Below are 13058 nucleotides of genomic sequence, written 5' to 3'. Positions count from 1 at the left end.
ATCCGATCTTCCTAGTTCCTTGTGGACCGACTGGAGCATCTTCATCATACTGAGCATTACCTTGGCGTTGCTCCATATATAAGTAGCTTGAGTCGTGCCATTATTACCCTTCCACTCTCATACAGTCAAACATCCTAGTTTCTTCATCCGAAAGGCGACCCGCAATTCATCTTACCACTTTCTTTGGCACACAATTAGTGCCATTTGCCTTACACAGAATATATCCCACTCCACCTCCCACTCCCCCAAAGAGAAACATTATGTATTTTCAGCTTGACTTCTCTTCATACTACAGAGCCTACTAGCTAATACGGATTTTGATGCTCAGGCTATGCACACCGTCAGAAAAATACGATCCTTCTCCCCGGCCGTACGTATACAGCAGGAAATGGCCTACTCAAACTTTGACTCAAGCTCCCCGATGGCTTTCAACCGACCTGAGGGATGGCAATCAGGCATTAGTCCAGGTACCTCTGACTCCGCATGTACAGCTAACTCAACCTGCTAATCAAACCAGCCCATGAATGGTGATCTCAAGCTACGCTATTTCCAAACCCTCATTAAGCTGGGATACAAGGAGATTGAAGTCTCTTATCCCTCTGCCTCACAGACCGAGTTCGATTTCACGCGATACCTCATAAGTACCCCTGGTATTGTGCCCGATGACACGTGGATCCAAGTCATGGCGCCTTGTCGCGACGAACTCATTCAAAGAACGATTGAGGCCGTCCGGGGTGCGAGGAAAGTCGTTTTGCACATACATCTCTCTACATCTGATCTTTTCCGCGAAATCGTCTATCTAATGACAAAGGGAGAGATGATAGACCTTGCTGTTCGGTGCATGAGGATGATTCGCGAACTCACGAAAGACTCCCTAGATGCCGAGATGCGGAAAACTGAATGGACGATGGAATTTACCTTGGAAAACTTTCAAGATACATCCGTGGAATTTGCACTTGAAATCTGCGAAGCTGTGAAGGCAGCCTGGGAGCCGACCACTGAGAATAAAATCATTTTCAATCTTCCATCAACTGTCGAGATATCTATGCCGAACGTCTTCGCAGACCAGATCGAGCTCTTCTGTAGGGGTATCTCCGAGCGAGAAAAGGTCTGTGTATCAGTTCATCCACACAATGACCGGGGATGTGGCGTGGCGGCAGCCGAGATGGCTCAGCTGGCTGGTGCAGATCGAGTTGAAGGATGTCTATTCGGGAATGGCGAACGCACTGGAAACGTTGATCTCGTCACGCTGGCTCTGAATTTATATACTCAGGGCATATCACCCAGAGTTAACCTGGGCAATTTGAATGAGGTTGTCGCGATGGTAGAGGACTGCACTAAGATCCCCATCCATCCTAGAGCTCCCTATGCAGGAAAGTATGTGTTTTGCACATTTACCGGTACGCACCAGGACGCTATTCGAAAGGGATATAACCAGCTCCAAGAGAGTGGGAAACATGATGCCACACAGGTCCCCAAGTAGAGAATGCCATATTTACCAATGGATCCAGCTGATCTGGGAAGGCAACACGAAGCTATTGTGAGGGTGAACTCGCAAAGTGGGAAAAGTGGCGTTGCCTGGCTTCTCGAGGAGAGTTTCCACATTCATATGCCCCGAGAGTTGGAAATTGAGTTCACAAAGATCGTCAAAACATATGCGAATATGAGTGGTTTTGAGATTACTCAGGAGACTATCCGTCGCTTGTTCCGGGAACACTACATGCATGCTGATTCTGAAAAAGCCAGGCTGTTGGATTGCAGAGCCGATGAGACCAAAGGAGATCGGGTTGTTACACAAGTGCAACTTAAAGTTGCAGTCGAGGGGTCAGAACACGATCTTGAAGCAACTGGAAGTGAACTATTACCGACCATACTCGATGCCCTGAAGCCGTTGGGCTATGGCTTCGAGGCATTGAACAGCCAAATGCAATACACAACCAACCGGGATACAATCACGAGTTTCGTCAGGCTAGGCACATCCGAGAACTTCGCTGCATGGGGTGTTGGCATGCATAAAGACACGGCGTGGGCCGTGTCACTTGCCGTAAGTAACAAGGGCATGAACAATTGAGCACGGCATTAACGGAATTTTAGATTTTAGCGGCAGGCCAAAAGATGATGGCAGAGAAGGTCAACAGCTTCTTCTCCAACTAGAAACTGGGTATTATCCGTGTGATGGCAAGTAACCGATGTTGCCAGTGTGTGTTTGAGCAACCAAATTATTGGTGATGGGCTTAATCGTATTGACTGTTTATCCTCCCGCCTACAGCGTCGGATAGTACCGTGTCAGCCAACAGTGGCATAAATGAGAATAAATTACAGCAATGCAATTGACTCTAAAAAGGGAAATACAAAAAAATCATAATATCACGATATTAGTATTGTCTGTAGTAATAGTAATAAGGAAATGAAAATATAGTTTTATTGTTATACGGAAATCTGTGCTATTCAACCACGTCACATATCATAAGAAAGATAGTGGCAGTACCAAATCTCTTATTCTCTTATTAGAATTGGAATTGCGACTGATAGCATTCTTGATCTCCATTTTGTTAGTACCGTCATTTGACTGTCGTCGGGAGTCCTCGTTTACTTCCAAGCGAGGATCTCACACTGTAGCGCCGCGTACCATGCATCCTCGGTCTCTGCCCATTTCCGCACAGCAAGGAGTGTATGCTGAATTTCCTCCTCTGTGATGCCTGCACGCAACCAATTCTGTCGTAGGGGATCTTCCTGCTGCAACTGACTCTCAGCACGCTTTGCTAGCCACTCTCTAGTCTCTCGGCCTGAGTATAAGGTAGTCCCGGCGCCGATGCGAACGCGACCAGCATCAGCATTGAACCCTGCTCTGCGGAACAGGGCTGGCATGATGGCCGCTGTAGAATCAGCGTCGGGACTCCAGCTCCCGTCAGACCAATGCACAGCGCGATTGAAATTCTGTACCCATAGGCGATCTAAATTAAGGCTCCGCGGGTAGAAATGCTGATCTACTCCATCACGCGTGGCGATGATACCACCGGGCTTTAGGACTCGTCGCATTTCGGACAGAGCCCTGAAAGGCAGGTCTGGCGGCGGCAAATATCCGAAAACTTGAGCACAGTAGACGACATCAAATGTCTCATCCGGGTACGGCAGCCCCTTCAGAATGTCGCCTTCCTCGAAGATAACGGAGCCTGGCTGTTCCCACTTCATAGAACAGCCGGCCTCAGCTGCCACACTCTTCGCTTTCCGCAGAACATCTGGTGATATGTCGATGCCAATTGTCCTGCCTTTGGTAGCATACCTGGTAAATCCTATTGTTATGGTGCCAGGCCCACAGCCAACGTCGAGGATGTAATCCGTGGTTCTAAGGTGTGGTAGAAGAAAGGCAGCTTCTGACTCCGCTGTGCGTGCCTGTTGGGTTGCGACCGTATTGCTAGAGTAGCCTTGCGTGTAATGTCTCGCTCCAGTCTGTAGTGCCATTATTTTCTACTTCAATATTAGGCTTTTGGTTAGAAATCTCATCATCCCAGAAGTTGGTTCAGCGAATCTGTCTGACATATGCCGTTATATCTGGTCCATGCATGGAGGGGTCAACCGGAGATAAGCGCTTAAAACCGGGCTGAAAGCCGGGTGAGGCTTGCACTTCGGAGTGATTTAAGAATAACTCCGCGTGGTTTACTGCTATATATGGAATAGTACTTATCCAGGTTGTGCCTTGACATGGCCTGACCAAATAACTAATCTACAATATAATATTCTGCCAGTCCCCCTACCACCCACTTCGTATTATTCTGAACTGGTCTTGGCATATACCTACTATAATCTAGATCTATCCGAAATACAAGAGTTAGATTTGTATATGTTTGGCATACTAGAGTGGAATGGCTCTATCTAACTGTGAAATGGTGGGAGGCGCTACCCCAGCCAGGCTTCCTCGACACCGGCCTCCGCTCATGCCACACCCTCTGCCTACCTTCCGCCTATCTTAGTAGATAAGGCTCGCTCTCTATAATATACGGCTTGCTTTTCAAAGCAGGCAGACTCTCGCCGCCTACTATTTTAGGGTTATTATTACCTGAGGCAGGATATTCAGATCTCAGGCAGTAAACTAATACTTAAGGCAACCATTGTTCTTGGATAGGAAGGCGGTAGTATTCTGATAAATTAAAAAAGCAAGTCTTAATGAAGAGCGGACCTTATCTACTAGTTAGGCAGAGGGCGTGGCATGAGCGGAGGCTGGTGTGGCGGTAGCGTCCTCCTAAATGGTGGCCAGGTTTAAATTTCTACATGCTGGCAATAACTTTTCGATTGTTCCATGAGCATTCTGCCTCGACTCTATTCAAATAGATTTCACGTGAGTTGCAAAATCTTCAAAAGACCCAATACAGCCTTGGCCGCGATGTTCGTAAGAAGCCTCTATTGGAAGAAGTGACATGTTCCAGCTCAATGAACTCTCTAATGTCACTATTTATTTCAAAATAGGTCTGTCGAATTTATAGTAATCCTATTCGACATCTGTCAGATGCGTCTATTTTAAAAACAATGGAGAAGAGATTGTATTTGCGGATAATTTGGGCTATTCTATATACTACTCGAAATTCTTCCCGTCATCTAAGAAGAAATGGGATATGGTGATCTCTTCTACGATACCCAAGGGCTGTTATTCATAGCGATACTCTCTAAATGACAAACCTTTCCATGAGACAAATCACGTTGCCGCTGAAACTGGGGTTATACACCCGAGGACTTTTGTACGTATTAGTATAGGATTTATCTGTCATGTAGTAATTCCTGTTCAGTATGAATACTATATAATATAGTACTACTACAGCCATAATGAACTAAGCCTATTTTTAAACCGCCATAAAAAACTACCAGGTAGTGTCAGGTGCCGACGAGCTTTCCACTCCAGACAGTAAAGCATCCTGACCGCCATCATATGCAAAGAACTGAACTATCTCGATGCGGATATTGAAGTGCTATTATATCCACACGCTGCTCCGAACTCGAGGCTTATTGATGCTTGCTAGCTACAATCTATTATATCTTATCAGTCTATTCGCCAGCTTTTCTTCCCCTTTAGTGGAAGAAATAGGATGATTGTCTTCTGTATATTTCCCCCTTAGTCCACCATTGTAGATACTCTCGGCGTTGAATTTCGTAGCTCGCGAGTACGGAAGATAGTAGTTCAATCTACCACCTACGAAAAGGTCCCGTTGCGAAACAAGGGCTGTGGTCTATATTGATCCTATTTCACCTTTATTTCTTCCTTATTCCACAATAGCACCAATGATTTTCGCCATATGTGTTGGTCCAGCCAGTGTTCAGGCTATTAGGAGCTATGAGATTTAGGCCCCCTGCGCCTGTGTTTCGAGCCATACCCGGGTTGGATTCTTTTGGTATATAGAACATCTTTCATATTACCACCGCGCCCGTAGAGTTTGACAGTAAGGTGGAATAGTCCTTTCGACTTATAGCCGTCAGCAAGATTAAGCGGGTACTCGCGGAGTTTATCTGCCAGATACCATTGGCCAGAGTAAACCTTTTACCAATGACCGAAGTGAGGGTACTGAGGGCCATAATACAATGGAAAAGATCAATTAGACCATTATCACTAATCGAAATGCTTGTCAGTACACAAGACTTTGTGAACCTGGGAAGCAATAGAGAGTTCTACAGCTGGAGTGGAAGCTCAGAACTAATTTATCACCCATATATGTTCTAAATCACAGGGACCTTTCGCATTTAGGAATGGCGGCACTCTGGATAATTCACCACTGCAAATCATGTCTTATCTGCTCGCCTGCCCGATGCAAGCCCTTAGGTTTCCTGGGCAAGAAGGACCTGTTAAAACTATAACCTATTCATTGCATTCATCCGATGAGCCATGTGTAGGAAACGGGTTGATGTTTAGACCTGTTACAGTATCACATTAATTTTCGGGATTAGGTCGTAGTATGACGGAGACATAGCCCTATGCTATTACATAGAAAGCCTATCCTCGAGATTTGCTCCTGTTATTACGGATGTTACTCCTACGTATGGATGATAAATGGATGAAGGTTCTTGCAATCAGGCTGAATTGTTGGCCCCGTTGCTTTACTCCGGGTAATTTCCGTAACAGGATGCTTGGCAAATCAATCAAATCCTTCCAATCTGCATGGACGAGTAAATGGCATCCATCAAAATAAGCTAGATCGACATGCCAAAATCCCTCGGCAATAGAGCATTTTTTCACTGCCGGACGCAGAGTTTTATCCCATATGAAAGTCGCTAGCAGCAAGTCTCTAAAGTAAAACGTGGCTGTCATTGAGTTTGGTTAGTTCGATGAAAACTGGCGTATGCGTTGCAGACTATGTCAGGATTAAAGTAACCGGACTACACCTGGCTGCCTATTCGAACATCCTATAACCTAGATATGAAGGAGGTAGAAGAGATACTCCCAGAACCTCTACTTATTTATGTCCAGGGCACTCTCTCAGATAGTAACCTTATTTCTCACTTAATTCAACGTTCCTCATTGATTCTCGATCGTGGGGTATGGGGTTTATGTCTTCTTTTTCAAGAGTATCGAAGATGGCAAGGGTAAGCTACAGTTTGCATGCACGACTAGAGAACAAGTAGAGAGGCTGCCTTAGAAGGATACGGTCACTGTTGGGCTCATAGCACCGTCTAAATGAGCCCCAGGGTAGATGCCTGATGCCACTTCGTTGACCTTAGTTTATACAAGTGTGAATTTCTGCGATAAGTTTTCGCCCTGGACCCTGAGCTAACGGTGCTGGTACCTTCCCATATCCACCTAGACGAGGTTTCATTTGACGGTCTATTTTTGGGGGCATAACCCCTAGTTTCCTAATGCGAGCGCCACCTGTACTTCGCGACCACTGACCCTCTGAAGGCTGTTCCGAGTTCCGACATTAGTGTAAATATCTTCCTCGAATAACATGTGACAGACACATCTGACCATAAGGCTTGCACTTGAATCCGTCAGTTACATAATGCCAAGAATACTAATTTAGACTGGTTTCAGACACACTAGCTCTAATCCTGCTACTTGCCGTGTCTTCAAGAAGGTAAATCCGCTGCGGGGCCAATAAAAATAGCAAAATCACTATATCATGTATTATATAGAGCCGATAATGGCAGCATAATGTAGACCATCTGATAGTGGCAATTGGCTTTTCATGACTTAGAGGTTGCAGCCTTGCTGACGAGAGGCATAGAGAGGAACGCAAAGGTGGGCCTACAGGCCTTAGTGAACTTGGCAGGTTTCGGATATAGATATGATCATCATTGTCCCAGACAACATGTAGATCATGTCCAGTAGTGGGACTGATCTCTTGCATCTGGTACAGCCCGGTTCATACTTGTGTCTGCTAAGATCACCGGGCCCAATTAGAACACAGTGAATTCATAAGTGGAATACCAGGGCTGTACTATGAACGTATTTACCATTTAAATTTCATTTACCTGTACATAAAGGCATGATTTATTGGATATAGTTGTTCGCCTTGGTTCTAAATAAATATCAAAGATTCAATCTTATACGCTCCTGTCAATTTGCGATCAATTTACTATTGTTCTGCACGTACTGACATAGCTCCGCGGCATCTTGCATTGTTGAAATCAATGTGGCTACAAGCACTATAATCTCCCTCACTGGGGTTTGAGCCAGTTGTATTGTGTATTGGAATTTAGAAAACCCAGACGCAAAGGAAGCTACCTGTAGAGTATATGCTTATATTATGGTTCTACGTAGCCGGCAAGTGTCATACTCGAAAAGAATCATATAGCTCATCTCCGTATCATTCCTTCTGGTTTAACAAAGGCCGATGTCTAAGCCCATTGATCCAGGATTAAACTCATTAACCGTCACTGTCCATTAACTACCAGTCTCAGCGACGCTTGCAGAATTGGTTTCTGGAACTATATACACGCTGGTATGAGGTTTGGGTTCCACCAGTGGGTCTTGACGGCGACATACCGGTTGATGGATTTGTACCGATAGACAGTCATTACCTTCTTGTTCGACTATAAAACACAATTGTCTCAAAACCTTTGCCGCATATCCTCATGAGCTTTTCAATATCGGCAGTTGTCCTTGCCGAAAGCTTTAACATGTGTAAGTGATCTGCACCGGATGCGCATCGGAGAACCTACGGGAAAAGCTGGAAGTCGACGGAATTTGGAAAATGGAAAAGGACACAAGCTCCGGGCTCGTTTGGTAGATGGTCTTCAGTGTACGGAGTACTTAGCGGTGCAGGGATGGGCATCATTAAGACCCTCTATTGGTGTCGGGTGGCGCAGTATTCAGACCTTGAAACAGGCTAAATCTGTGGAAGCCTTATTGTTATTTATCTCGGTTAGAGCTTGGGATGTGCTTGCCGTGTATACATAGGAGCCATACCATCGTGTTAGTATGCGATATTAAGTCAGAGAACCTGACATGGTCGTCGGCTGTTTGTTGATTTTATCCTAAATTGGTCTACCAGGGATTTATTTAAGAGATAGATGTCTTGACAAGCACCCAAGGAACGGCATCTCTACTCGCTGGTCTATTGTCAATCACTCACTGTCGCACATATTTCAGGATGAAGCAATTCTCTGCAAAATACGCCCTTATTCTTTCGGCGACTGCAGGAGAAGCCCTCGCGGCCTCCACGCAAGGCATCTCCGAGGACCTCTACAATCGCTTAGTAGAGATGGCCACTATCTCCCAAGCCGCCTACGCCGACCTATGCAATATTCCATCAACTATTATCAAAGGAGAGAAAATTTACAACGCTCAAACTGATATCAACGGATGGGTCCTCCGCGACGACACCAGCAAAGAAATTATCACCGTCTTCCGTGGCACTGGCAGTGACACAAACCTACAGCTCGATACTAACTACACGCTCACGCCATTCGACACTCTACCTCAATGCAGCGATTGCGAGGTACACGGTGGATACTATATTGGATGGATCTCAATCCAAGACCAAGTCGAGTCGCTTGTCAAACAACAGGCTAGCCAGTATCCGGACTATGCGCTTACCGTGACAGGCCATAGGTATGCGTGCTTGCCCTCTTACAATTTGTTGTATGATATATACTAACTTTATGATAGTCTGGGAGCGTCGATGGCAGCACTCACTGCCGCCCAGCTGTCCGCGACATACGACAACGTCCGCCTGTACACATTCGGCGAACCGCGCAGCGGCAACCAGGCCTTCGCGTCCTACATGAACGATGCGTTCCAGGTCTCGAGCCCGGAGACGACCCAGTACTTCCGGGTCACTCATTCCAACGACGGCATCCCAAACTTGCCCCCGGCGGAGCAGGGTTACGCCCATGGCGGTGTAGAGTACTGGAGCGTTGATCCTTACAGCGCCCAGAACACGTTTGTCTGTACTGGGGATGAAGTACAATGCTGTGAGGCACAGGGCGGACAGGGTGTGAACGATGCGCATACTACTTATTTTGGGATGACGAGCGGAGCTTGTACTTGGTAATCGGTCGATTCGGCCCCTCGGATTATACAGAGAAAAATAAACTTCTCGAATAAGGCATGCATATAGGTATAATCCAAATGCACTCTAGAGATACAGCTGAGGATGGAATAAGCTCCTGTGATCTATAGATATAAATACCTTGACCATGAATCGAGAGACATCAAAACTTTTGTTTGATCGTAATTCTATGTCTCATTCTAAATGATACAAAATTTTAACCATCGTTTACCATCAGAAAATCTGGTATCGCAAAGCCAGCAAAGGACGATCTATTTGAGAGACACCTGAAACGGTGAGCGAAACGTATCCATCCTGATTTGATCAAACGTCTCCATTCCAGCCTTCCGAAGCCCGGGGATCCCAATCCCTGTGCCAGTGCCGTTGAATCTATATATAGTCCAGGAGCGCCACTAGTATATAGTGCCGTGAAACAGACCCACTTCGGTTCGGCTTTCTGTATTTCTGTATCCATACATCGTCGTAGGAGATCCATATAATCATCATGCTAAACCTTCTGCTTGATTGCCTAGGAAGGGTCGGTATGTGGCGGGTCATCACTGAAGTCCAGGATATGTAGACAGGCGAGAGAAATTCTAATGACTAACATAGAACCCGCATATACATAATGGATATCAGAGCTGTCCAGATTGGATAGCCCTTCTCTGAATAATTTCATCCCCGGTTAGTGATGCTTGATGGCAAATAGGAGGCAGGAAGTGAGTTCATTTCATGATTTTCGGCCGCCGGCAAGCTTCCTGAAGACAGACGGCGTCCGTCAGCCACAGACCTGTCAGACGAGAAAAGACCAACGCTGCTAATACCAGGAGCAGATGCATCAGTGGTCCGTTCCACATGACGAGTGTAGGAATGACTAAGGCCCAGATATGCTGACACTGCGGGATTAGCGACGTGTTTCTGACCGTGTGCAGCACGAAGAGTTCGTATGAAGGTCGATCATGTTCGGATGGTAAGACCCGCCGCCCACCACATGCAAAGATTCTGTCAGGCACACGTCGCATTATAGTAGACTGCGGAGAGATTAAGAGCGTCCAGACCTTTACGTTGGTACTGGGTGGGTTGAATTGGCCTCATGGTATTTATCATTGCGAGGGTCGTTCGGGTCGCTGAGAGGCAGATCCTACAGGCCAGGCGCAGGTCCCCTCTCAAGTCGCAGGTGTCGCACCTAAATTTCACTTATTACACCAACTTTATGGGCATGCGCTTATGGCAAAAGAATAATCTTAGAGACATACCTTGGCTCTGCGAGCTTCGCAGGGAAAGCCTCCTCGGCACGACTTTGCGTTGCGTGCCTATACTATTCTGCGCGCACTCCTATCAGACAATTCCATCAGAGTATAAGGAGTCGAATGGCTCAACTTGCGTTGCTTCCGAAGGCCCTTTTTAGTAGCTGTTGTCTATTTTACAGGAATTCGCCTCTTCAAATGGTCACTTGTGTTTCGTAGTTGCCTGTACTGACTACATGCGCACTTTTTTGAAACTGTCCACCCTGGCTCATGGATTTTCTGATCCCAAGAGCAGAAACCTTAGCGGCTGGGCCAAGTAAATCTGCCCGCCGGCAGAACAATTCTTAACTTCAAGTATTGGACGTGCTCTGCGCCCCCCCTCAAGGCCTTGTAATCATTCTCTTTCCCAGCACAAATCACCTCAGATATTTCCATAGCTTGGATACGCTGGAAGGCCATCCTTAAGCCATTACGGCGCCCGTTGGATGTTTTCCAAGGCGTTCAGAGTTGCACTGAGGTTTGTTCTATTCGCTTTTTAGTGTCCCGCCAAGACATTCCCTTCTTGTGAATATTCTGCCAGGCGCCATTTTATGCACCCTCATCGGTTTACTTGGGAGCCTTCTTTGTGCAACACTAATATCAGACCTAGGAGATATAGCATTACGCCGTCATGCGTTATCTTAAACTCTGTAGATTAAGACTTGCAGATGTATATAAGAATTTAGGCAGCATGTCGTCCTACCCTGACCATGTCACATAAGAAATCTACCATTGTACCTCCTCACCACAAAGACAAGTCCCGCCACTATCAAAAAGCATGCAACAGCTCCTAGTATGAGCCCTAACCCAGCATGATCTGCAAGATAATTTAGCGCCCGGCCGTCCACCCCTTGCCAGGACCGCCCGGCGGCATGACGGACCACCAAGCCACCAAACCCGTTGTCGAGCAGCCCTATATCGAGTCGTGGCGTATTGTATAGCCAAGCGTATTGCCTAAACGCTGCCGTCACCATGATTGGACCGGTGGACCAGAAAACCTGCAAGTATGGCAGGATTATGCCTCGTGATACCAGCCTGCTACTCCGCCGCTTGGCCTCGTAGAGCGCCCATTGCAGGAATGGCGAACCAGGCATCGCCATAAAGAAATGGTTACTGAGGCCGAGTGTGCCCGCCGTTGGTGAGAATATAGCCTGTAAGCTAAGTCTCTGGAGGCATTGAATATGCTCGGCTGATTTGGGGTTTACGTCCAGATCAGAATAGATGCCGCCTTCGGAATGAACGATAAGCAGCCTCGCAATGTCAGCCCGCTGAATATCGTGAGGATATCCTTCGTATGTTGAGAGCAGCCAATCATAATCCGCCTTGATAAGTTCAAGAACATCGTTGTCCGTCCACAGCTTGACTGTGTAATTGAAGGGTTCGAGCATGGCCCTCCATGATTCACGAGACGCGGTGATTGTGGTGGAGTATTCACGGATATCGGTTGTCTTCCACAGTTGATGGACAATGTTCGGTATCGCAGGATCGAGGGTAGGACGAGCGTTATTGATAGCTTGGAGCGCGTCAGGGGAACATGCGTCCACTATTCGTATTGACTCTGACAAGTGTCCGGTGAGGGAAAAGTCGTCAGTGTAGCTGAACTGAAAGATGGCAAAGATGATGAAAGAGAATATTACTGCAACAGCAAGCTGCCTTGGTCTTCCAAAGACGACGGCCATGATTAATCATTATCACAAGACCGCGCACCGCGGTGGTGATGGGTCTTTAAGAATCAAGGAGCAACGTGGAAGGCAACGCACCGGCTACATTGGCGTAGCAGGAAGATATTACCTACGCTAATTGCTCCAGTAATTGTCCATGGCTCGAGTGGATGCCTGAACAGGAGGCCGGACTCAAAGAAAGGTCCTAGGTGCATCATGACCAGTCCACCTTCATGTTGATCATGGCCTGTTTCTACGAAGCGCGTCTATTAGGGGGCTGAAAACCACGCCGGTGAGTAGTTTTCGCACCAAGGATCAACCAGGATCGTACTGATTTAGCAACATCCGACACCTTGTCCATCTGAGACAAGCAATAAGCATGAGATTGTTCTCTCCTCCAATTCGTCTCTTGGCGGGTATGGGCCGTCGAAATCTTGGTCCTATATGGCTGGCGTTGATTGGATACCCCCAAACCTCTCGGACGGTTACTTCACACCCAAGAGCACCGTCTATTAGAGTGACTAAAGTTAACCCCTTGCTTGGCAAGGGAAACCGATACACCAATTCTGGATAGTCACAGATGCACCACTAATAGCTGTCACAACAGATTTCTCGTTTATGCTTCCTGAACTTGCCTA

The 13058-nt window shown here is 46.7% G+C and overlaps 4 protein-coding genes across 4 annotated transcripts; 2 read left to right on the top strand and 2 right to left on the bottom strand.

Annotated features, from left to right (window-relative positions):
- Positions 1–520: 520 nt before the first annotated feature.
- On the top strand, positions 521–2154 carry BDQ94DRAFT_171065 (2-isopropylmalate synthase; the record flags this gene model as incomplete). Its single annotated transcript, XM_026771639.1, has 3 exons — positions 521–1479; positions 1525–2044; positions 2095–2154. 3 exons carry the CDS (start codon positions 521–523, stop codon positions 2152–2154), a joined length of 1539 nt encoding a protein of 512 aa, XP_026625320.1.
- Positions 2155–2589: 435 nt separating this feature from the next.
- Positions 2590–3462, bottom strand: BDQ94DRAFT_171064 (class I SAM-dependent methyltransferase; the record flags this gene model as incomplete). Its single annotated transcript, XM_026771638.1, has 1 exon — positions 2590–3462. The coding sequence occupies one exon, from the start codon at positions 3460–3462 to the stop codon at positions 2590–2592; it is 873 nt and encodes a 290-aa protein (XP_026625319.1).
- A 5111-nt stretch (positions 3463–8573) lies between these two features.
- Positions 8574–9476, top strand: BDQ94DRAFT_171063 (lipase family protein; the record flags this gene model as incomplete). The annotated part of the gene is made up of 2 exons (XM_026771637.1): positions 8574–9034; positions 9092–9476. 2 exons carry the CDS (start codon positions 8574–8576, stop codon positions 9474–9476), a joined length of 846 nt encoding a protein of 281 aa, XP_026625318.1.
- Positions 9477–11561: 2085 nt separating this feature from the next.
- BDQ94DRAFT_171062 (glycosyltransferase family 32 protein) lies at positions 11562–12438 on the bottom strand (the record flags this gene model as incomplete). Its single annotated transcript, XM_026771636.1, has 2 exons — positions 11562–11576; positions 11641–12438. The coding sequence occupies 2 exons, from the start codon at positions 12436–12438 to the stop codon at positions 11562–11564; spliced, it is 813 nt and encodes a 270-aa protein (XP_026625317.1).
- Between the last annotated feature and the right edge of the window lie 620 nt (positions 12439–13058).

This window comes from Aspergillus welwitschiae (assembly GCF_003344945.1).
Source record: "Aspergillus welwitschiae strain CBS 139.54b unplaced genomic scaffold BDQ94scaffold_19, whole genome shotgun sequence".
NCBI lineage: Eukaryota > Fungi > Ascomycota > Eurotiomycetes > Eurotiales > Aspergillaceae > Aspergillus > Aspergillus welwitschiae.
Note: the sequence above shows the minus strand (reverse complement) of the source record. Positions and strands in the feature narration are given on the sequence as shown.